General features: G+C 40.2%; 1 protein-coding gene across 9 annotated transcripts in view; it reads left to right on the top strand.

The window, feature by feature from the left end:
• PXDNL (peroxidasin like) overlaps positions 1-26,162 on the top strand; it is a 454,660-nt gene that overhangs the window by 239,326 nt on the left and 189,172 nt on the right. For all 9 annotated transcript variants that reach the window (XM_023248448.2, XM_045049994.1, XM_045049993.1 and 6 more), the window contains one exon: positions 3,260-3,331. In XM_023248448.2, coding sequence (XP_023104216.2) covers positions 3,260-3,331 — 72 coding nt within the window. The remainder of the gene's footprint in view (positions 1-3,259; positions 3,332-26,162) is intronic.

The following is a 26,162-nucleotide window of genomic DNA, read 5'->3' as shown; positions in this document are numbered from 1 at the left end:
GGGTGTATCTAGCTTATTTGTTTACTTTTCCATAGAAACATTAGAATCAGCTTATTCACCTATGTAAAATTGTGTTGAGGGTGCCTGGGTGGCTCAGTCGGCTGAGCATTCGACTCTTGATTTTGGCTCAGGTCATCCGACTGAGCCACCCAGGCGCCCCAAGGCCATTGATATGATAGGTTCATTTTATAGTTTGTAATCTTACTAAATTCTCTTAATGTTTTGGTAATAATTTTGGGATTGATTATTTTACAATTTCCAGTCATACAATCATGGTATCTGGAAATGAAGATAGCAATCAGTATGGGTTTTCTTCAGTATTTTAGATGATAATCACAAATATTGCTCCATAGAATTATTAAATGGTGAGTTCAGTTGCATGTAATTTTGCATTGATATTCAAATATGAGTTTATTGTTTTCTTGTGCAATTTTCCTCAAGTTTAGATACTAACGTTTGATTCGAATGACAGGTGATTAAATATGAGGGTAGAGAGAACTTTGGATGGCTTATTTCTTAGTTCAAGACCATGCCCTCCTGCTGAGAGAGTGAAGTACAATTTGTTTAGTTAATACAGCCTCTTTTTGGTGCGTCTTCAGATTCTATGATGTTGTCTTATTTTGGTAAGACTTTTTGGCTTCTTCCTTCTTTCCATGGAATACCACTCTTCCACAAGATGCCTCGCTACTTTGAGGTCCCCCCCCCATTCACTTTCCTGGCCCCTTTCTGTCAATTCCCAGGAACTAGGGCTCTGCTTTCCCAGGACGGACAGGTTCTCATCAGGTTGGTACTCTCTCAGCGTTCCTGTTCCACGCCCTCCTCCCATCTCTCTCTCGTCTATAAACTCCTACCTGATACTTTTCTGCAAAGCAGCCTCTGGAGCTCACTTTGCTGATGTTAGTATTTTCCCTACTTAAATGTAAATTGAAGTGACTAATTTTCTGTTTCTCCTAGTGATTTGTGTTTTCCTCTTAGCTGATTTGCAAGATGTATGGACAGATTCAAATTCAGGCTACCATTATCCCACAGGAAGCTGGAAGTTCTCTTGCTGGTGTTAACCTAAGTAGCAGTGTTTCTTGAATGTATACTTTATTGTTTTAATCAACATGTGTGGATCTAACAACAGAAGTTCTGTTTCTTTTTTTTTTTTTTCCTACTATTATTTGGTCACCTTTTCAGTATCATTTTCTATAAAAGATGAATCTAAAAGGAATCTGTGTATATGATATAAAATTTTATGGGCAGTTTTCAGTTTTGAGGCTCCTCAATGAATATTTGATAATTTAGTTTAATTTTTATGAGGCAGTTCATCATTTTTAATGTGATAATAGAAACGTATTTAAGACTTTACATGCATCTGTACAGAGATTGGATCAATTTTTTTTTAATGCCTCAAGATGTGATCCCTGAAAAGTAATGTAGTTCCTTGACATTCTGATAGTCGGAGGGTCCTTTACAGGGAGGTATATCTGAATCCTTTGGAATAAGTTTACAACATACTTTTATCTGGTCTATAGCCCTGGAATAGAAGTTTTCAACTTTACCGTATATTATTATCATCTGTGGAGTTTTGAAGAATCCCAGTGCCAATTCCATCTGCCAGACCCATTATTAAATCAGAATTTGCAGGGGCGCCTGGGTGGCGCAGTCGGTTGGGCGTCCGACTTCAGCCAGGTCACGATCTCGCGGTCCATGAGTTTGAGCCCCGTGTCGGGCTCTGGGCTGACGGCTCGGAGCCTGGAGCCTGTTTCCGATTCCGTGTCTCCCTCTCTCTCTGCCCCTCCCCCGTTCATGCTCTGTCTCTCTCTGTCCCAAAAATAAATAAAAACATTGAAAAAAAAATTAAAAAAAAATCAGAATTTGCAGAGGCATGCTCCCAGATACCAGCCCAAGGCCTGAGACAGAGCTCAAAATGATGTCTTAGAAATGTTATCGATTCATATACCCATACACTGATTCACATACAACCACAGTTGAGAACCAGTGGTGGTTTTTGAGACTGCAGCTTAATGCTGCTTATCAGCCAGTTGAAGAAACATGGTTCTAGAAGGTTCTTTTTCTTGCCATCCTCACATGTAGCTATATTTTTGAGATTTGGGGTCAAAGCAAGATCTTCCGTAGTATCAAATAACACCAAGGAAATCTCTCCAGTTAGACATAAATCTCCACTAGTCACTACTGCTCTGAAAAACTTATAGGAGTTCTAATCTGTGGGAAGGGAAAGTAATTTGGAACTTCCAAAGTTTCAGTAAGCAAGTTTTGGAAAAGCAATTTCTTTTTCATTTTCAACTAGAATTGTGATTTCTATGGTTTGTATGGAGATAGATTGCCTCAGAATCAACTGGGAAACTTGTTAAAAATGCAGTTTCCTAGACGTCACTCCAAGAGAATTGGATTGAGTAAGTTTTGGGGCAAGCTCAGGAGCCAGTGTGTTTTACAAAACACCAGAGGATTCTGATGCAGGCACAATCACAGTGACCTCTAACCTGGGCAGGGGCACATTCTACAGGAACTTGACGGAACGTTTCAGGAATTCTGATTGCCTCGGATCCTCAGAGGCGCAAGTAGGAATGATCCGGGTTTCGCCTTCATGACACCCACAAAAATCAAAGAGACTTAAAAATGAAATAACTTTGCCATCCCGTAGTTGAAGAAAAAAGGACGTGGTGCTTACGTGTTACATAAATTTGTTCTCACCAAGCCTTTTGGCCAGATTAGTTACATCCTCCTATCTGTAAATCCATTCACAGTATCCTTTCCTGTAGGTTTTCAGCAGCAGCCGTGACAGAACCAAAATACCTCTTGTGGATCTGTTAATATGTGTTTATCCCCCCTTCAGAAGAATCCTGTGATATTTGCCAGCTTGATGAGTGTAACTCTTAGTTCAATATATTCTGTATGATAGAATAGATGGGAAAAGATTGTTCTAGACAAACATTTCTTTTCCTCAGAGAAGTCACTACCCAATACATGTGACCTCATTCGTCAGAATTGTTTACAGTCACGCTAAGTTTTAGAATTTAAGGCAGTGATTCTTAATATTTTGGATCAAGGCGCTCTGAGAATCGGAGAGCCTTGGAACTGTCTTACCCAGATATCTGAACATATTTAAATGAAATCAAAGTTTCCATTTATTTTTAGAGAACCTGTGAACATCCCAAAGCTCTTTAGAGCCACATTGCAGTTTAAAAAGTCCTGATATAAGGCATGTAGTATTTACATGAATTTAGAATTTAATAGGATTTGTTATGGTTTTCAGGTATCTGTACAAGAATGAAATTCACGCCCTCGACAAGCAAACCTTTAAAGGACTCAGATCCTTGGAACAGCTGTAAGTAATAAACACTTCTTTCTTGAATCATTGATGGTTGCCGTTCGAGTGCAAGCTCTTTTAATGCCATTATGTGATAGTTGAGCAATTATTTTAAGCTTTGTCAGGCAGCTCGAATGATTGAATATTCTGTCATCAGTTGGATAAAAATCAGAATGTATGATGGAGTTGGCATGAGGGCAGGAAGACAGAGCCCAGCTGGAATCCCAGCTCCTGCATTTATTAGTGGTGTGCTATTGGGCAAGTTGCCTTCCCTGAATTTCTGTTTCCAAATCTCGGGAATAAAGATATTCCTGCTGCGAAGATTAAGATATTCCATGCAAAGACTCTAGCTGATCATGTGACACAAAATAGGCATTTCATAGAAGGTAATTGATAGCTGTGATTATTTATTAATTTATCAAGCTCATAGACATTTAACTGATATGGGAATTCCCAGAGCATGACATCTAACCCCTCATGTGACAAATTAATAACCAAATCCGATGTTAATTAAATGACTTGCCTCAGGTTAAAAGATCTACAACCCAGATCTCCTGATTGTTATCCTCGTGCACTTTTCACATGTGATGCCCTCCTGCTGGTTTCAAAGAGTTTGAAATCTCATAAACTGTAGGTTCACCTTTCAGAATTTCAGTGTGAAATAAGAATTTTCGGTATGAAAAAGTCATGATATATAGTTACACTGCTACCGACTGGCCATTTGATATTTTAATCAGATATTTCTCTCAATTATTAGTGTCTGTGACGCAAAATCTAGTTAGATATTTGAAGAGGTTTTGCCTCATTCCTGACAAGCTACGTGATATTTTTTGCAGCTTAGAGATATAGAATGCTCTTTGATTTTTAATTAATACGACTCTTAAATACCAGAAGCTTTTGACTCTGAGCTTTATTTCTGTCTTCAATGTGGCTTCTTATTTTCAAAAGGCTGTTTGCAATCATTTCTATAATAAATATACTTCATAAATGTCTGAAAAAAATCTAGATTTCTTTTTTCCTGGAGGGCCAAAGTGTTAGGTTATAGTATTAAAATATGATCAATCAAACACACTCTTAAAAATTATCGTTTCCATCTACTTCTCCCCTTGTTAATTTTCTTTTACACGACTAATGATCTATCCTGTGGCAATGTTTCTTCATCTTTTCCTTTATTATTTTAAATTGTGTAATGTTTTAGGAAATTTTTACTACATTGTGGAACCATCACAAAAACAAATAAGTATAAATTCTTTAATAGCAACAACAAATAAAATCTTTATGACTGTGTTGTGTTGTTCATCAAATATATTTACAAATGATTTATAAAAATTAACATGAAAAGTTCTAATTCTAAAGTGCACATGATTCTCATCAGTAAATGCTTTACATTCTGATAACAATCATTGGTCTTACTAACATTGAGTAATACTATTGTTTAAAGCCATGGAAACAGGCATTTCTGCTTGCTAATTTTAAAGCATGATTCCATGCTCTTGTGAATCATTATTCAAAGAGGATTTTTGGAATACAAAGATGTAATCTCTAATCCTTGGAAATTTTCATGATTTTAATCATAGCTCTGAAAGTCAGTTCATTTCCATGTATCTCTCCCAAACTAAAGAGCTTGAGGTACCTGAAATATTTGTTCTTTAAGACCTATAATAAATAGGATTCTTATTGTACATAAGATCCTTATTTCTTTTAAGGATTCTTATTGTACATAACTGTTTTAAGATTAAGTTCCTTTTTGAGGAAGGCAGGGACATGTGAGAGGTGTTTGTGCAGCCTTGCAAATATGGTAGGGCATTGTAATACCAATTCTGCTACTGACGTGACCGTCTACATTCAGTATGAAAATACACTTTTTGATTTTCCTTTCATCTTTAAGACACAGTCTGTGGTTTAAAAAAGTGGAAATGAGCAGTGAGGAAGGGATATTGAAGAAGGATTTGTGGGCTTAATTCTTTTTTTCTTTTTAAGATTATTTATTTTGAGAAAGAGAAAGAGACAGAGAGAGCAAGTGAGGGAGGGGCAGAGAGAGAGGGAGAGAGAATCCCAAGCAGGCTCCGTGCTGTCAGCGTGGAGCTCGGCCCAGGGCTCAAACCTGCAAACGGTGAGATCACGACCTGAGCTGAAACCAAGAGTTGGATGCTTAGCTGACTGAGCCAACCGGGTGCCCCAGCCTAATTCTTTTTTTTTTTTTGTTTTGTTTTTTTTTGTTTTTTTTTTTTAATCTTTTGGTCAGTTGGAAATTTGATAAACTGCATTCTTTTTTTAAAACCACCTCATTGAGGTATGATGGACATACCTCAATGGCTGTGCATACTTAATGTAAACAACTTGAGTTTAGAGGTAAGTGTTCACCTGTGAAACCATTGCCAAAATCTATGCTATAAATATATCCATCACTTCCAAAAGTTTCCTTTCATCCATCCCCCTAGTTATTATTATTATTATTATTATTCATTATATGTGATAAGAACACTTAACATCTATCCTCTTAGCAAATTTTTAAGCATACAATACAGCATTAAGTTGTGAAACTATAACACTACAAGAAGAAATCATACAGAACATCTTCTTGACATTGGCCTTCAATGATTTCTTGGATATAAAGGAAAAGCACACGGGGCGCCTGGGTGGCTCAGTCAGTTAAGCGTCCGACTTCGGCTCAGGTCATGATCTCAAGGTTCGCGAGTTTGAGCCCTGCATCGGGCTCTGTGCTGACAGCTCAGAGCCTGGAGCCTGTTTCCGATTCTGTGTCTCTCTCTCTCTCTCTCTGCCCCTCCCCCGCTCATGCTCTGTCTCTCTCTGTCTCAAAAGTAAATAAACGTTAAAAAAAATTGTAAAGGAAAAGCACAGGCAACAAAAGCAAAAATCGACAACTAGAGCTATGTCAAACTAAAAAGCTTCTGCACTACAAAGGAAGCCATCAACAAAGTAAAAGACGATTTATGAAATGGAAAAAAAACATTTGCAAACATTCATCTAATAAATCCAAAATGTAGGGAGAACTCCTAGAATTTAATGGCAAAAGCCCAAATAACTAGATTAAAAAATAGGCAAAGGACTTGAATAGATATTTTTCCAAAACAGACACACAAATGGCCAACAAGTATATGCAAATGTGCTCGACATCACTAATCATCAGAGAAATGCAAATTAAAACCACAGTGTGAAGTCACCTCACACCTGTTAGGATGGCTATTATCCAAAAGAAAAAAAAATACCGCAGGGAAGGATGGTGTAGAGGAAAGGTAATTTCTTGTGCGCCATTGGTGGGAGTGTAAGTTGGTGCAGCCGCTATGGAAAACAGTATGGGGGTTCCTCAAAGAATTAAAAATAAGATTACCATGTGACCCACCAATCCCACTTCTGGGTATTTATTCAAAGAAGTTGAGATCAGGATCTCAAAGTGATACCCGCGCTCCCACGCTCACTGCAGGGTTATTTACAATGGCCAAGAGATGGAAACAATCTAAATGTCCATTGACAGATGAATGGGATAAGGAAAAAATATATATGTGTGCATATATATATGTATACACGCACACATACATACAATGGAATATTATCCAAGCTTAAAAAAGAAAGAAATTCTGCCATTTGTGATAAAATGGTTGAGTTTGGAGGGCATTATGCTAAGTGAAATACGCCTGACACAGAAGGACAAATACTACATAATGCCATTTCTAAGAGAAATCTAAATAGTCAAACTCAAAGAAGCACAGAGTAGAATAGTGGCTCCCAGGGGATGGGGGAGGGAGAAATGAGGAGATGTTACTCAAAGGGTACAAACTTTTAGTTATGCAAGATCCTAGATGCCTAGAGATCTACTGTACAAAATAGTGACAAACCACATTCTGCTTTAAGGGTGAATCCTGTCTTTGTGTTGCATTAGATTATCCTCTGTGTGTTGGCTACATGAAGAGAAATTTTGTGATTAAGCACAACAGAGTTATAAATTAAAACACAAATCTTATTTTAAACATTAATAGGACATTGTTATTTTTATAAAGTAATTTGTATCCTTATATTGATTGTGTCAGGGGAGTAATTATCTTTATAAGAATTATAATGATTGAATTTTTATGTAGGAAGATAGAATGATTACAAATTAAGAAAGTGTATATTAAAATGAATACATTTGTGAGGATACAATCAGTTTTACCAAGTGGAAAGACCATATTTCTTGGGTATAATTTTCCATTTCATATATAGCCGAACGCCACTGGTTAAGGGGGATGGTATCTTCAAAGCATGTTCTTATTCTACAAATGACACAGAGGACTGTAATGCTTCTACCTTTAAAAACAAGAGTAACTGCCATGTGCTGAGAAAGCACGGTTTAATGGACCTTGAGAAATTTAACAGAAGACCATGGGGGAGGGGAAGGGGAAAAAAAAGTTACAGGGAGGGAGGGAGGCAAACCATAAGAGACCCTTAAAAACTGAGAATAAACTGAGGGTTGATGGGGGTTGGGGGGGTGGGTGATGGACATTGAGGAGGGCACCTGTTGGGATGAGCACTGGGTATTGTATGGAAGCCAATTTGTCAATAAGTTATTAAAAATAATATTTCTTATTAATCAGCCGTCTTGCTTTCAATTAGCTCTTCATCTAAAACTTCCATCTTTATTGTACTGATACATGGACCTATTTTCATTGGTTACTTTTTTTGCCATTGAATGTCTCATCCGAGCCTCCTTAGGAGGCACGAAATATGTCTCATGAAAATGGTATCTTCTAGTCATTTTCCTCTTAAGACCATTGAACTAGAAATGACAGTATTTTAGTTAGTCATTATTGTTTAACTTACATTTCCTTTCCGGTGTCTAACTTCACATTCCTTACTTTTCCTGTTCTTTAGATGTTTACTTAATCCTGAATGGTCTATTTTATCTAGAGTATTTCTGTTAGATAACAGCAGGCTTTCATGCCTGTGTTAAATTTCACTCCATGCCTTAAATATTAACATCTTATTCCATTGTCTACCGAAATCATGGAAAGAGGCAGAACAGTGTTTCTGAAAACACAAGATCTTAGAAATCAGACTGAACTAAGTTTGATCTGATTGAACATGTGCCGCGCTTATTAACCTTTCATTGTTTTTTAAATGAGGAGAATAATAAGTATGTGCCAGGCTGGCTCTGAGATCTAAGGATAATATATATGAAACACTTGGCAAGAGAAGATCCTGAAAGAACAATATCTGTGAATTTCTATAGCGATATTTATTATTTTACTAATTATTTTCCGTACAACTTTTGACAAGAAACAGCTTATTTATTTTTTACTTTTAAGAAACGGATAATTTAAATGGTGTGTTTTAAAATGCAAATTTAAATTTAACCAGTGATACAAAATATTAATTAACTTAATTTCTTTGACCTGTCGTGATCTGTTTTTTTTTTAATTTTTTTTTTGATGTTTATTTAGTTTTGAAGGAGAGAGAGACAGAGCATGAGGGGGGAGGAGCAGGGAGAGAGAGAGAGGGAGACACAGAATCGGAAGCAGGCTCCAGGCTCTGAGCTGTCAGCACAGAGCCCGTCACGGGGCTCAAACTCACAAACGGTGAGATCATGACCTGAGCTGAAGTCGGAAGCTTAACTGACTGAGCCCCCCAGGCGTCCCTGTCTAGTTTATTTTAAAGGACTTTCCAACTTGATTACTTACTGTAAACCATAAATGACTATAAATGCTAAAAAGATAATCTTTTTAAACATGTAAATATCTCAGATTGTACAGTTAATATTTCAAAGCTTTTAAAAGAAATCTTATTGTTTTCAAGAAGTTTCAAGCCTAATTAAAATTTGTTAAGCATCTAAAATTACAAGAAATGGGATATTGGCATAATGCTTTTGGATTTATCGATGCTTTGAAAATACACAAATTCTGCCTGGAACAAAAGAATATATGTGTAAAATTTCTTTTGCTCATTCATTGCCTGAAAGTCCTGCATTAGAGCTACTTTGGGTTTATGTCCATTGTCAATGCCATTCATCCAAAGACCACCAGCAATATTCCCATAGTTAAACAAGTTGAGTTTGTCACTCCTTGCAGTGTGACTGAGAACACATGCTATGTAGAGTCATAAATCGGGAGTATCAGTAAGAGGCTGTGAGAAAAAAAAAACACAACATATTTTAAACTTAGACTTTGGCTGGGTGATTTTGAGAGGATAGGAAGGCAGGGATTTGCTCTAAATTGAAAAATGCCAGAAAGCGTGCACCAGTCTGTGATTGTGTATCGTAATAAATCTTATCTATAGAGAGTAGAGAATAGAATGATGATAAAGCTGTAATTGGTAAGGATATAGCATTCACTCAATCTGGTCAAAAGAAGAGAATGTTTGGCATTTCGTGGGTGGAAAAGTAATCTTGTTTTTATTTGTGCTTAGACAAAATTTAGAAGTAGCCGTGTCTTGTACCATTTTATCAAGGTCTCAGGGTAACCCTGTCTTAGCTTGAATTCTGTGAGATTACGTTTAGTAGAGTCCCATGGTCCATCCATGAGTGCCAGGTCGGTTTCTGAATGTCGAAGATAATCTTTTTTTTTTTTTTTTTTTTTCCTTTCTCAAGATAAATTAGAGTCCAGAATTCAGAATAGAAGATAGACCATTATGGTGGTAAAGATTCTTCATTAAAGACTTTATTTAGTATAACCCTTCCATCATGATGACTAGTAACTTATTCTCAGTGTTAAAAGCATCTTTGATGTATAACATCTAAAAAGGTTTCACTGATTTATAAACAGAGACAAATTTCTTCTTGTAACTACGATGTTGTAGGAGAGAGATTTACATTGTGCTCTTAAAAACTAGAAAACCAGACAAAATATATAAAGCAGCCATTTTCAGACATTGGACAACAGGCAACAAAGAGCTGTGATCCGTGACACAGGGACACAAGATGTGATCTCTGTGATGTCATAGCTCACGGCCCAGAGGGAGCTTCCAGACAGAAGCACAGGGAAGATTACACAGCCAGAGACTAGCTACGTTGAGGAGACAGAGATTGGAGTTTGGGGATCGTGGCATGGAGAAAATTGGAGGTATGGGGCACCAGAGAGCAGAGAGCTGCACAGAGAGAGCCTTGGAGACCTGAAGAAGCTTCTCCTAGTCTTTGTCTGGATACTGATCAGCACAGGTAGTTAGAGGAAACTACCTGCGCTCAGAAGAGGACAACTGGAAAGCTCTAAGTCAAAAAAGTGCCAGAAACTCCTACACAGGCCTGAGAATAGTTTGGGCTACCTCCAGCCAGTACGGAAGGACCTCATGCGACATAGCACTGGAAAGAGTCCTCAGCAAAGTGTCATCTTGATAGAGGGGCTACATGAGTCCTTTTATGAAGACTCCTTGACCTGCTCTGGCACAGGTTAAAGAAAACCAGAGAGAATCAAACCTCTCTCAGTGCCAGAATGAAGTCCACTATTTATCAAAGAAGTGCAACAAAATCTAGCACCCAGTAACCCAACATTAACAATTCTCATCCTTGAATCAAAAATTGCCAAGCGAGCACATCATGCCAGAGTTACAAAATCAAGAAACCAAAATATGATGGGACGAGAGGAGAAATGAACAAATTCAACGCTCTTCTGTCAATAATTGATAGAAAAGTAGACAGAAAAATCACCAAGTGTATAGAAGACAGGTATAACAGTATCAACCAATTTGACCTAACTGGTATTAATAGGGCAATCTGCCTTAAGCCTGAAAACTATACAACATTTTCAACTGCACAAGGGACATTGACCAAGATAGTTCATAGTCTAAACTACAAAATAATTCTCAATAATTTTCTTTTTTTTTTTTTAATTTTTTTTTCAACGTTCATTTATTTTTGGGACAGAGAGAGACAGAGCATGAACGGGGAAGGGGCAGAGAGAGAGGGAGACACAGAATCGGAAACAGGCTCCAGGCTCTGAGCCATCAGCCCAGAGCCCGACGCGGGGCTCGAACTCACGGACCGCGAGATCGTGACCTGGCTGAAGTCAGATGCTTAACCGACTGCGCCACCCAGGCGCCCCGATAATTTTCTTTTTTTAACAGCAAAATGGATTTATTCACAAATAGGAGAGAATTGCAATTTGGGGCAAGCAGGCTATGGTAAGCCAGAGGCAGGTCCAACAAACAAAGGAGAAAATGTTATTTCATGGGGAAGGAGGGAGTTGGGAGCTGTTGTTTTGGACCAAAGTCTATTGGAGAAAAGCAAGAGTTCAGGCTGATGATGGTTTCTCATTGGCTGAGTTGCTGGCGTCGTTGATTTCTTACAGGAGATGCGATGTGCATCTTTTCCTGTTGTTGCCTGTGATTGATGATTCTTACCTGTTGATGACTCTTCTGTTGGGGTCTGTTATCCACACTTCTTTCTGTAATGGACACAAAGTGGTATGGTGTGAAAGCTCCCCCTTCTGGCCTCTCCAATCCATTTTGGTGAGGTTTCCCTTGACTAATTTTCACATTTCCTTCTTTTGATTAAGATCTTCCTTTGAAAACTTCACTGATGGAGAGTTAGGTTTTCTTAATTCAGTTGTCTTTTGGGCTTTGGCATCAAGACTTTTTCTGGATGTCCTGCCCCACACCGGAGAGAAATTGTATAGATTGCAGACCTACTGAGGTCACATGTGAATAACAAGGAGTAGGAGGGAGAACTCTCAGGTACTTGCATCTATAGTCCGTATTTATGGAAATCATAAGCATTGCAGATCATCTCCATGTTGGGTACCTCATTTTTACAAAGGTTTGACAGGCAGCAAGTACAGAATCAAAAGTCACATGACATTTCCCAATTGTAGATGGTTCTAAATCCACACCCTCGGTCTGAAAGTAGCCAACTGAGAATATTTATTGATACATATTCTGACTGAGGGGAGAAAAGTCTCCCTCCAGAGGCAAACCTGGAGTCATATATTCCCCTCGGAAGTCCCCACCTAAAGCAGCCATGACAGAATAGAGTGCACTGCAAGAATACGCTGAAAGAACGGAGTGCATTTGGGAAGATACAGTGTGGGTAGAAACAGGAAGCAGTAGCTGATAAACTCTTTGCGAGACAGCAAAACTTCAAAGACATTTTAAAACAGTGTTCTCAAAAGAAGGGTTTGGAACTAACTGTGTCACCAGTAATACAACCTGTGAAGTTGTAAATTCACGAACCATGAATTTGGATAAGAATGCAGAGACAGTTGGATACAGATGTGGTAAAAGATACAGAATGGACTATTACTCAGCAAATACAAAGAATCTTGTCATTTGCAGCAACATGGATGGACCTAGAGGGTAATATGCTAAGTGATACAAGTCAGAGCAAGACCAATGCTGTATGATTTTGCTTACGTGGAATCTAAGCAAACAACAGAAACAGACTCATAGATAAGGGAAACAGACTGTTGGTCAGAGGGGAGGGGGAGGGACAGATGAAACAGGTGAAAGAGATTAGGAAGTATGAACTTCCAGTTATAAAATGAGTAAGTCATGGGGGTGCAGTATACAGCATAGAGAATATAATCAATCTGTATGGTGACAGACGGCAACTAAACTTACCACGGAAATCATTTCGTAATGTATAAAAACATCAAGTCACTATGATGCACACTTGAAACTAATAGACCGTTATGTCAATTATATGTCAGTGAAAAATGAAAGGACAAAATAAAATTTGCATGTTGTGAAAAACAGAAATAAAAATCGCCCTCCTTTGTTAGAGTAATCTTTTTTCAGAGTGCACTCCTGGGAAGGAAAGACCTTAAGCATAACACCTTCAGCCTCAAGGTTTTCTCTGTTGGAAATGACACCTCCAGAAAGACTCTTCTCAACCTTGCTGGAAAGGCACCTGTCAGGTGCCACTGACCAACCCTTGTGCCATGAATCTCCTGGGAATAGACTTTTGGATTCATGTGACACATCTAAAGAAGGCATCAAACCCTGCCTGGACCTGTACACCATCTGGCGACCTGAAAGAAAAGATTTCTTGAAACCGAAGCAGATGATAGCTGATGAGATAGCAGTCCCAAGACGTCTGGACCAGACCACTTAGAATGTTCAGTAAATTTTGGAGCATTGAAATCATATAAAATATCTTTTCTGATAAAACAGCATTAAATTAGGGAACGATAATAGAAAGATATCATATAAATTTCCAAATTGTTAGACCTACCAAGCAATTCGAAGAAGAAATCACAAGAAAAATTAGGAAATATTTTGAAGAAAATAAAAATGAAATGACAGCATACTGGAATTTTGAGGATGTAACCAAAGTAGTGGCTGGATTGCAACTTATAACATTAAACATGAAGATACCATGTTTGAAGGATGAAGATATCAAGTCAGTGATCCAAGTTTCTACCTTAAGAATCTAGAAAAGTGGAGCAAATTATATCCAAAGTAAGCAGAAAGAAGGAAATAACAAAGATGGGTTAAAATCAAAGAAGTTGAAAACAGAACCACAATAAAGTGGATACACACAAATCTTATTTGTTCAAACGAGCAATACCATTGATAGACTTTAAGCCAAATTTTCAGAGAAAAGGGAGAAGATACAGTGTATGGATATCAAGAATAGGGGGGCAGTACAGATACTATAAAAACACTAAATGGATAAAATAAGGGTTTATCTTGAACAATTTCCTTCCAATAAATTGGACAACTTAATGAAATGAAAAAGAGACTTCAAGGATACAACTTATAAAGTTTACTCAAAAACAGATAGTCTGTATACCTATATATTAATATATATAAAAGAAATTATATTTGTAGTTAAAATATTTCCAAATAAAAATAAATTACGTGTCTAGATAGGTTCATTGGTGAATTGTTACAAACATTTAAGGAAGAAATAAGTCCAATTCTATACCTTTTTTTTTTTTAAGTAAAAGAGGGACACTTTCCAACTCATTTGAGTTGCAGTCACTGTATGATAACAAAGTCAGACAAAAGCATGACAAGAAAAGAAAAGAAAAAGCCTGTATCCCTCATTAATATAGATGCAAAATGCCTTCACCAAATATTAGAAAATCAAATCTAGCAAATTATCTGAAAGGTATAATAAACAAATCATGCACAAGTACATTTAATTTAAGGAATACAGGCTGGTTTAACATTTGAAAACCAATATATTTCACCGTATTAATAGATTAAAGAAGAAAAAAACGTGATCATCTCAGTATATGCAGAAGAAGCATTTGACAAGATTTAACAGTCATTCATGATAAAAATCTTAAGCAAATTAAGAGTGAACAGGAATTTTCTCAACCTGGGAAGCGACATCTAGGAAAGGCCCTTGCCTAATTCATATTCGGTGGCAAAATGAGTACTTACTTAACTTTTAAGGTTGGGAGCATCGCTTCTTGGCCTTTTGGCTAAGATCAAGTGTAAGGTTGGGAGCAAGGCAAGAATGAAAGGAAAGACGCATGGAAAGATGCTCATCATTCTAAGTCATTAGGGCAATGCAAATTAAAACCACCATAAGATACCATTATACACCCTTTAGAAAGGCTAAATTAAACACACTAAAAGCACCAAGTGGTAGGGAAAATGTGGAGCGCCTGGAACTCTCACACGTGTGCTGCTGGGAATGCAAAATTACAGTCCCTTTCAAACACAGTTTTGCAATTTCTTTTAAAGGTAAACATTTAAGACTGGGACACAGCAATTACACTTTTTAGTGAAAGTATCTACCCCGAAGAAATAAGACGTATTTCCACACAGATGATGATGATAGCATCTTTATGAAAATATCCCTAGACTAGAAACAACCCAGATGTCTATCAACCAACTGGTGAATGGATCAACAAATTGGGGTACATCCACACGGTGGGCTAACACTCAGTAATAAACAGGAATAAACCACTGATACTCATACCATCACAGATGAATTTCAAGCACATACGCCAAGTAACAGGAGCTAGATAAGTAAGACTTTATACTGTCTGAATACATTTATATTACATTCCAGGAAATGCACAACTCTAGTGACAAAGACCAAGTCAGTGGTTTCCTGGGGTGGGGGGTGGCGGTGGGTTCGGGAGGTAGGATTGGCTGCAAAATATCTGAGAGCATTTTGGGGGGTTCATGGAAACAGTCTATGCCACATTTGTGATGCTGGTTAAATGATGCATACATTTATCACAACTAATTTATTTGCACACTGAAAATTGTTTAATTGTTATCATATGTAACTTATACCTCAATAAAACTGACTTAAAAGTAAACAAAGACGAATGACTATCTTATTATCATTATTTGCCAGATGTTTCCATGCCTTTACCCTCATTCCCACTTTTGTTTGCCAAATCTATGGTTTCTTATAGCGGCTTATGGTAAGTCTTGCAGTCGGGTAGTAAAATGCTTCCAATTTTGATTTTCTTTTTAAACATTGCCTGCATTCTCGTATGTAGTTTAGAATAAGCTTGCTCATTTCTGCCCTCTCTCCATTACCCACTCCATTACCACCAGGTAAAAGCCCTCTGAGATTTTGGTTGGAATTACATCGAATCTGTAGGTGGAACGTTTATCGCCAAACCCAAACATGCCATCAGTAGATTCAGACCAGATGTAGCAAAATGAATTCTTTTGGGTGGAAGTCTATCCAAAGCAAAATTTTACTCACCTAAGGAGTTTGGGTAAAATCAAAGCACGTCTTTGGCCAGTAACTGCATCACCTGTGTCTTGGGTAGAGCAGCTGCGAGAACTTTCCGGAACTCGAAGAACTTGAGGGCTGGGTGTGTGGTTACAAGGGACTGCAATTTGATCCTATTTCCTGAGCGTCATTAAAAATCAATTTTGAAGCACCTTTCTAGGAATAGTTCTGTTCTTGCATCAATTCATTTTGTCTTTCTAACTGGCTTTGTGACGTTTGAGGTATAAATATAATAAAATAGCAAAAATAATATAAAAACAGGGAGGGGGACAAAACAGAAGAGGCTCATAAATATGGAGAACAAACTGAGGATTACTGGAGGGGTTGTGGGAGGGGGAATGGGCTACATGGGTAAGGGGCTTAAGGAATCTACTCCTGAAATCATTGTTGCACTATATGCTAACTAATTTGGATGTAAATTTTAAAAAATAAAAAAGAAAATTAAAAAAAAAAAAGAAAATAGAAATACGATATTCCCCGTTGTTCATGCTCCAGTACATCCCATTCTGGGTCTGGGATTGGCTTTTCCAATCCATTCCAAAGTGTCATCCTACTCCTCGCTGATGTACCCCCGGCATGAAGCTAGCTCAGGCAAACCCTCTTTTGGGCACCGCATGAAAAGAAGGCTTTGAGGACCTTTCCCTCTTCTGCACAATTCTGGATAAAATCTGTAAGACAAAGAATAATTCTGACTTTGAAATCTCCAAGTTTGTTCTTCAATAGCACATGGATGTTAAAAACAGAGAAGTTCTCTGATTTTTGGGGTCTCTCCAAGGTTTCCTAGGGAAAGGCCCAGACGCTCACACTGAGAAATAGGTCGGTGGGGGTGGAGTTGAGTGTTTCTCATCTCCCCTGTCGCCCTGTGTTTGCACACGGGTGCTTCTGACTGGCTGGGATCAGAGGGAAGGAAGGCGCTTGTATCAGACTTCAAGCATTGCTGTCGCTAACATGTCTAGAGAGGAGAATAAGATTTAGGGGCTTGAGTACGTTTTGAAGTCGTGCTGTAAACAATTGCTGCCAATTAATCTGTGTTTGGGTTTTTGACCGAATTTCCTTTTCTAGCTTATGTTGCAAGAGGACAGTTTGTGGATTAGTGTTTCTAAAGTTAAAACTTTCATCTGCCTTGCAACACGCTCAGTAGTGTTCCCGAATCAGAGAATATCCAGCCTGGCAGCGTGTGAGAATCACCCAGGGAGCTCATAAAAATAGCACTGGCTGCCCACCCTTGCAATAAATCAGAATCTCAGGAAAAGGAGGCTGGAGTTTCTTTTAAGGTCCCCTGGGAGATTCTAATGCACAGTCAGGGTTGAGAATCATTATCTTTACCTTAAAGGTATCACATATCCTCAAGATACTATCCGCATCTTATCTGGGTTTTGTTTCCTTTTCTTTCGGCAACCCTCTCCTAACCACCGTCACTGAGAGTTTATAAGCCCTGTTATCCAGAGTCTACCTTTATCTGGCATAAAAGCCGTGCCAGGTACCAGGCAAATAAACACATTAGGTTTGGGTTTTAAATGGATTATTATAAATATTTGGGTCCAAGTACTTAAATGGAAATCATCTCAACTTGTTTTTCTATGCCGCAGAGCACTTGGGTCATTGGCCTCGATTTCTATCCTTCTGTTCATTCCCAATATAATTGCATGAAAGCACTGTGTGTGTGTGTGTGTGTGTGTGTGTGTGTGTGTGTGCGCGCGCGCAGGCGCGCGTGCATTTAGTGGGGGATCAGGGGCAGGCTCCTTCAGCTCTGTTTAATATTATAGCTAATATTTGTGTATAGCATATGCCTTTGAAAATGAATATCGTAAAATGTGTGATAAATTGTAAAGAAAGAACATAAAAACTAAAAAAAATATTTACATTTATTAAAAAGAGGACTTGGATTATTTAGCAAACAGTATGCCTTTATTGACCAGTATAGGAAAATACTAGGCTCCATCACTTCTCTGTGCTCAGGACTGTATCATTTACTCTTCTGGAACCTTCCCATTTCTCCTTTGCCTTTTATCTGCCCTCCTTCGTGATATCTTTCCTTTAAGGATATGCTCAAGTTGTTTTCACACAACCCATTCTTGAGCCTATGTTCCCATTTAGCTACTATTCTCTTTCCTCCCTGTTTGCATATCAAGTATACATCACATTGTGACAGAGAACTCAGCTTTAACTGACCTCAGTAAAAAAAAGGTCATAATCCAATGACTTACCAAAGGAAAAGCCAAAACAAGCAAACAAGAAAACCTCAAACAGCAAAAAACCAAGACGCTATGCTCCATTCCAGCTCAGACATCAAAAACGGTAAACAATACCACAGATTTTTCTCAGGCTTCATCATTAACACAGTGTTTTAGTACACATTGTGGCATTTCATTTTCTAGTAACTGTGAAGTAAATGTTTCTATCGTAAAATTAAAACAAACCAACCAACCCCGAATCCTGGGGAATTTGAAGCTAAATGTCCTGCGCGTTGTTGCCCAGTCCCAGCTAGCGGTAGAGTGAGATTGGTACTAAGGTCCTTTGCTTCTGAGTGTTGAGTTTTCATGAGAATATCCCTATTTAATACTGTAAAAATAGCAGGATTTTTGTCCTAGAAACATTTTACCTTTTCTCAGTCTGGTTATTTCTCAAGTGGTGACGATGAGACATGTGTATGGAGCCGGTGTTTCCGGAGTAATCGCGAAGGTCCTCGGGGGAAGCGTGCCTTCCCGTCCAAAGGTCAGGACGCCGCTGGCTCATCTGCTTATTCTGCACTGTAGACACACCAGACCCACGGCCTCAACTCTTACAGCAACTTTATCTGTATAAGAACCTGTGGCAAAGATTTGCAGATCACGGTAGTAAAATTCAGCCAACAAATATTATGTATTCAGCGGCATTTAGGGCGTTTTCAACGGAGTGGGGCTGGTGACAGGGGAAGAGGCTCTTCACCATTCCCTTATGATTGGAGTTTGGCCGTAACTGACTCCTGCTTCTGTACTTGAGATCGTATGCTGTCCACTGAGCTGTTGATGGCCGTCACCGTGCTTTCCTTGAATGCCTCCTTCTTTCACCTCTTAACCTTTGTAGATGCCCTTGGCTGTTCCTGGCATCCCATCCCTGACTCAGCTCCTTGCTCAATCACCTGTGTAAGTCAGGGCTATGTCTGACTTAAGTAACATAGTCTCTCCTACTCCACCTCCCTGCTTACCTAAAAGATCTTTGGCTTTATGCTTACTTGCTCTTGAATGCGTCTACCTTCCTCTGAGGGATGAGCCCCTGGGCCGCACCTGGTTCCTGTCACCAGGCAGGGGTCTGCGGTCTTTGCACTGTGCTAACCTTGACAGCCGCTCCAGACGTGACCCTTAGGGCCTGGCGGCTGGCAGATGGGTTCTCTGCTTTCCTTCGGTAAAGGCTGGGCAGGAAGGACAGGATAAATGACAATAAGCATGCCTGACACATCTCTTGGAAAAAGTGGAGACTTTGAAGCACACGGTCTTATGTGGTCTATATGGATACCACATCTCGCTGGGCAGAGACAGTGAGAACTCCCTCCCCTGGTTTCAGGTCCTTGGTAGCCCTACAGGGATGCTGGCTAAACTCCTTCTTGGGGTTTGTTGGGTTATGGTCTTCGATGAAACTGGACACTTTCAGCAGCCCATTTCCATTGGTGTCAGTCCAGAGGCTCAGGGATTGTTTTAATGTTTTAAAAAGTCACAGACTATGAGGATGCCTGGGTGGCTCATCTCAAAAGGCATCGGACTCTTGATTTTGGCTCAGGTTATGCTCTCACAGTCGTGAGACAGAACCCCGCGTTGGGCTCCACACTGAGCATGGAACCTGCTTGGGATTCTCTCTCCCTCTGCCTGTGCCCCTCCCTCCCTCTCTCTTCCTCTCTCTTTCTCTCTAGATAGATAGATAGATAGATAGATAGATAGATAGATAGATGTCACAGGCTATAGCCTTCCCCATTTGGGCTTTCGTATGACTATAATTCATTCATTCATTCATTCATTCATTCATGTGCACATTCAAAATATTTGAGCGTCTACTTTGTGCTAGGTATTTTGTAGGCACTGGAAATCAGTCGGCGAGTAAAACATAAAATACTAGCCTCAAGGTGCTTACGTTCTAGGGAGGAGAGAACAGACACAAGTCCATATGTGAAGCAGCAGGGAGACGGTTGTGGCATTACTGTGAAAGGGTGAGTTGTGGTGTTACATAGGGTAGGTGGGGGCTTACAGTGAGGGACATTTGAACAGAGACCGAAGGGAGGAAGGGAACCATTTAGAGACAGAGCATTCCAAGAAGAGGGTAAGTGCAAAGGCCCTGAGGTAGAAACTAAGGAGAGAGATCTATTGGAGGAACAGCAGGGAGCTAGTTGGGCTGAAGTTCAGGGTGAGCGGAGAGCAGCAGGGATATGTGGGCTGTGGTGGGCAGTTGGTAGTTGTGGTGGGCAGAGTGAAAGAAGAAAGATACTTGGAATTTTGAGCTGACAAGTGATGGATCTGATTTATGTTTAAAATGATCATTATTGCTTCTTTGAACTATTCGCTAGGAAAAAGGCAAGAAGCTTAGAAGCCAGGATGGCAGAGATGGGAAGGAAGAGTATTTGTATTCTGGATATATGTTGAAGATAAAACAGGAGTTCCTGAAGATCTGATTCATAAGGTGAGGGAAAGACAGAAAAGAAGAACGTGTCCAAATTCTTGGCCTAGCCAGGATTTTGTAATTTTGCCTCCCCTGGGCATCATTTGGCAACACGCGGAAGCGTTTTTGGTTGTATGGTTGGGGAACAGAACGTGCTACAGCAATCCACTGGGTAGAGGCCTGGGATGCTACCAAACATCCTAGAACACACAGTACCTTCTGCCTCCCCAGTAATTAGCCAGCCCTAAATGTCAACAACGCCCAGATGGGAAAACCCTGGCTTAGAAGGACAGGTTTCATTTACTGAGATGTGGAGAACGCACGAGGTGTGGCTGGGGGGGCGGGGGGAGCAGGAGCTCCGTTTGGACGTGGCGAGCTGAAGGTGCCTGTTGGATGTTCCGGGGGAGATGGGGTCAGGTCCCCGGGTATGTCCGCTTGGAGTTGAGGACAGGGGCCCAGATTGGAGACTAGCTTTGGGCGTTTTCATTGTATGGATAAGACTACGTCCACCAGGCAGGTGAGATGAGTTAGGGAGGTACAGATAGAACAAAGAAGAGATCTCATTCAGACATTAGGAGATTTCCAGACGAGAAGGAAACCCAAGAGAGAATTAGAAATGACAGGTGAATGGCGAGAACCTAGAGAAGGTGATGCAGAAGCCCAAGAACATTCGCAGGTCCTCAGGAGTGATAAGCCATGTTCCCTGCATTTGAGAAGTCAAGAGAGACAAGGACGCAAACTGAACATTAGACTTTGTAAACCAGTCATCAGTGAGCCTCTTGGCAAGTTACTCCAGGCACAAACGGGGGCAAAAACCCAAGCGCAGCAGCATCAACAAAGACCGTGTGAGGAAAAGAGTAAGACGCTGACCGTCGGTCGCATCCAAAGAAGGCTCTAAAAATGCCGGGTCCCAAACTCTGAGCAAGTATTTCCGTGGGCTTGTTTCCAGCCTTGTCTGTGCATGTGTGCGTACGCAGTGGGACGTGACATTAGAATATATGTGGTTTTAGTTGCACTTACTTCTATTTTTTCTTACTCATTTTATGTGTCCCACTGTATTATTTTTACCACACACTTAACAGCTTAAACCACACAACTTCCTTGGTTTACAGTTCTTGGGGGCAGAATTTCAGCACGGTCTCACTTGGCTAAAAGTAAGGGGTTGGCGGGGCTGTTCCTTTTCTGGAAGCTAGAGGGGAGAATCCGTTTCCTGCTCATTTGGGCTGTTGGCAGGATTCAGTTTCCTGTGGTTGCAGGACCGCAAGCTCGGGGCCTGCCCCAACTTCTAGAGGTGGCCTGTGTTCCTTGGCTCAAGGCTCCCTCCCTACAGTTCGAACTGGCAGGGGTGGGGGTGAGTCCCTCCCCTGTGCTGAGTCTTTGCTCTTTCTTTTGCTGTGACACCTCCCTGCTGGACTCTCCTTGTCCATTTTTAAGGACTCATGTGATTATATCCCACTCACATAATCCACCCAGATAAAATCTCCATTTCATAGACCTTGACGTTAAGAACATCCTGCAAAAGTTCCCTTCGCTATTTCACGTAACATATTTGTTCACAGCTTCTGGGAATTAGTGCAGGGTTGTCTTTGGGTGGCCATTATTCTGCCTACTGCAATAGCATTAGGCATTCTTTGATAGCACGATTTAATGGCGAGACATTATTAGCTATGTGGATGTATTATAAGTAATTTTAAACATTTCTTTCATTTTTGGATATTTCAAAGCTTTCTATGTTCAGCAGTACCATCGTGACATCCTTTTGCCTTTATTGTTTGTTATACCCTTAAGTGAAATTAGTTATATCTTTTTGACATTCCCTGGCAGAACTTATTTTCTCCCCATTTCCTGCTTCCCAAGTCATTTTCTCAGCTGCAAAGCACATGGGGTGCCAGTCATTTTCAGTCCTAGGACAGTTGTCTAAATAACTTACGGATGAGTCCATTGAGCTTTTTTTTGTTCGTATTTTCATCCACTCGTGGTTATTAATATTGCAATCGTCTTTGGTCTCTCCCTTTTCTGAATCGTCTCTCACACAACCACTAGATCAGGCAGATGAGGAAACTGGGGCACAGAGAGCCTACGCTACTTGGTCAAGATCAAACAGCCAGTGAGTAGAGGAACCAGGATTAGACCCAGGAGTCGGAATCAGATTGCACTCCAAACCTCTGTACGTGCTTCCTGTTTTGCGTTCCTTTCTTGACTCTTTCTTTTTTTCAGAGCCCTAGAAAAGTAACCTCTGTCTTTACTCCATAGGTTTCCACTGTGCGTCCCCGGTACAATTTTGTCACACCTCTGTGGATGTTTCTCTCTACCACAACTAGGTCAGAAAGATTATGAAGAACCTGTGTTGACTACTACGACCCATAGCTCACTTGACGTTTTTTACGTGCAGAAAAGTAGCGACCATTTAGACAACTGTCCTGAGCCCGAGGCCAGAATATCTCCTGAGGCCATACCTCCCAGAGTGGTTGTAAGGAGTCGATAGGGTGACTTATGCAAAGTGGCTAGATCAGTGCCCGGCAAGCATGAGATGCCACAGAAATGGTGGCTGCTACTGTTCAGGTGATCGTCTTGAGGGAGGGGTGAATATCACCAGGTACAGATGGGAATTTGAGGGTAGAAGGCAGGGGAGGAGAGCGTACCGGGAAGGTGGAAATAGGAGGGCTTGTGAGTAAAGGCACTTAGGTATGAAATTTACACAACGGCCTCATCACGGCAAGAAGGGGGCGCGAAGGTAAGAACCCATGTAAGTTCCACGTCCCGGTGGGCCTTACACGGTGTGCTCAGGTGTCTTGCTGGGTGGGAGGAGCTAAGGAGTGATTTAAGCAGAGTGATGCTTTAGAAAGATTCCCTGGCAGCTGTCTAATAAATGGGCTGCTGCATCCAAGACGAGAGGCAGCTAAAGAAATCATTAAAGGGAAGCGTCAGAATGAACACAACGGCGTTGCGGATGGCAGGGGAGGTGTGTGAAGAAGGTAGAAAGTATACCAGCTGCTGAGCGGGCAGGAGGGTGAAATGAGGTGCTGGGTCAGCTGAGCGAATAGTGATGTCTTCTCCTGGACAAGGTACCGAGAAGGGGCAGGCTGGAGGGAATGCGATCCAATGCTGCGTCCCAGGTGCCCATAGGACAGTCAGGTGGAGATGTCTCGTAGGCAGCTGGAAATGCAAGTCTGTCCTGGCTGAATAAATCGGAAAGCTGTAAGCATAGCTATAGGTAGATAGTGGTCAAGGTGGTGGGTGATGTTTTCTCGTAATAATTGTTGGAGGTATTTTCTTTCAATGGCAATTAAACTGCAAGCATAATTAACATTCAATCATATATTGGGAAAGAAGGTAAAGAGTAGGATATATTGTATGTTTGGAAATGCAGAGCTTGAGTGACAGGAAGAATAACTATTTAGTGACAGAAATAGAAGAGGCAGGAGGAGGTGGGATGGAGAAGCATTAAAATAGATACCCTCGGTGCTTATCCCAGAAATGGAAATCTTCCTGAACTGCCGGGACATGTCTCCTCACATCCCTTCTAGATGTATCTAGAACCTCAGCTGCTATCTGCCACATTAAATTTTAGACACTGTAGGCTTAGCAGGTTGACTATTAACATAGACACTAACCCCATAGGCTGTCTCACTCAATAAAAATTTAAAAGCCCCTAAGATTCAGTTACTCAGTCATGGTGGTAGATGACTCATTCTGAAAGCGAGTAGCTATTCTGGTGCGTTGTTATGCTCCTTTCGTCCTGCAGGTGTCACCATTAACTCACAGTCCTGGCCTCCGCGGGCTCGGCAGACAGGCAGTGAGTGAGGCCAAGCACCGAGCGCTGGTCCACACGGGTCCTGCCTGTCCAGGACTCCTGTGTCCAATACTTGTGCTTTGGGAAAACGCTGAGGACATTGAGGACAGATTATGTAGTACAGTGGGGGTGACGTAGCCAAGAACCTGGGTTGGGTTTCCCTGTTTCTTATTTGTCACAACTCTATAAAATCAATGTTGGTGGTTTTAGGGCAATAGGCTCAAAATCAAGGGTGAAGAATATGCACATTTACCAGGTAATGTGCTGTCCAAGGTCCTGGTTTCTTCTTGTCGTCAGAGAAGTGACTGTTGGCTTTTTAGCAGTCGCCCACGGCTCTGCTAAGGGGAGAGACAGGCTGCCAGAATTTTCCTTGAGCCAGAAATCATGGATTTTATGGTGGTGTCTCTGACTGGCTATCATTCAACCCTGACTGATCCTTATAGTACCATCTCGATTTTCCTTCTGTTGAAAGGAAATGGCTTACTGAAGTGTTCGAGTGAAAAGAGATGTTGTATTAAGTTGGATACATATTTCTGACCGTGAGTAATTCTAGATACATACAGAGAGGCAGAAAAATGGGCAGCAAAAACATGTTCCAGGTGGTAATTACTGGGCGGTGGGGTTTTTAGAGTTTTTTTTTTTTAAAGGCACTTTCTGTGTTGCTTGAATTTTCCTCAGGTAATATATCATTTTTTAACGGCTTTTTTGAAGTATAATTTAAATGCCATAAAACTCACCCATTGAAAAGCCACATGTAAGTTTTAGAAAAGCTGTCACGCCATTCAAAATCATGAGCAAGTCAGACAAAAGACAAAATGGGCTTCATGGAGACTTTCCTGTACTTGTCCTGTTGTGGGAAAAGTGAGATGTGTGGAGACTTTTCAAAGATTTTTTGGATGAAGGTGACAGATAAGCTCAACTAGCAATTTTTGAAAACAAAAGCAACGTTTGCTTTAAAATTGTTCTTCCTTCTTTTCAGCTGTCAGTCCCCTGGCATTGTGCCGTGTCCAGAACAGTGCCACACAATGCCTTTGTTTCAATAAAGCAAGGTGTGCAGTTCAACAATTTCGGTGTTTTCCGGGATGCTTCGGAACTTTTGCATTTCCAACATCAAACTTTTTCAAAGATTCCAAAAGTTTCAAGATTGCAGTCTTGGGTTGGAAACCTCCCAAGAGCAATTTCCTTTCAAATTGTGCTGTTTCTATTTCGGGAGAGAAACGGTGATCACAGAATAGAATTTGATTTACAGAATTTCCTGTTCTGTAATTAGGCACAAACTAAAAGTTAAAGAAGCATTTCATGAGGCCTCTAAACATCCAAATGATACTTCTGAAAGACAAGTAAAGAATTAATTGCAGAAAGTGTATATTATATTAATGGTTTTATTTTTTTCAGTTAATGATTCCATCGGGAGAAAAAGTACATCCAGAATGAAAATCTAGTGTCCTGTATTTATATAATCTTTTGACTCCAAATTAAGTGGAAAAATTTGCTGAAACGTTGAGAGTTGTGGCGATCTTTCGAAAAGTCCAGAGAAAAAGATTTAAGGAGGGTTTTTGAAACACTCATAGTGTAACAGTTTAATTACATTGACTTTTAGAGAAAACAGGACAATCCAATTGCCCATTACATGTCAGCCATGAAAAAAACAATTTTCGAGCTTCTCAGCCAGAAGAACTTTAACTTCATGGTAGCTAATATTTATTCTATGTCTATGATGTGCTTGCACACTCTTAGTTACCTTTTTTCATTATAAGAAAACACAGATTTTCAGAGGACTAAAACAGTATCCCAAG

Source organism: Felis catus, chromosome F2 (genome assembly GCF_018350175.1).
Source record: "Felis catus isolate Fca126 chromosome F2, F.catus_Fca126_mat1.0, whole genome shotgun sequence".
Lineage (NCBI taxonomy): Eukaryota > Metazoa > Chordata > Mammalia > Carnivora > Felidae > Felis > Felis catus.
This window is presented reverse-complemented; position numbering and strand designations above follow the sequence as displayed.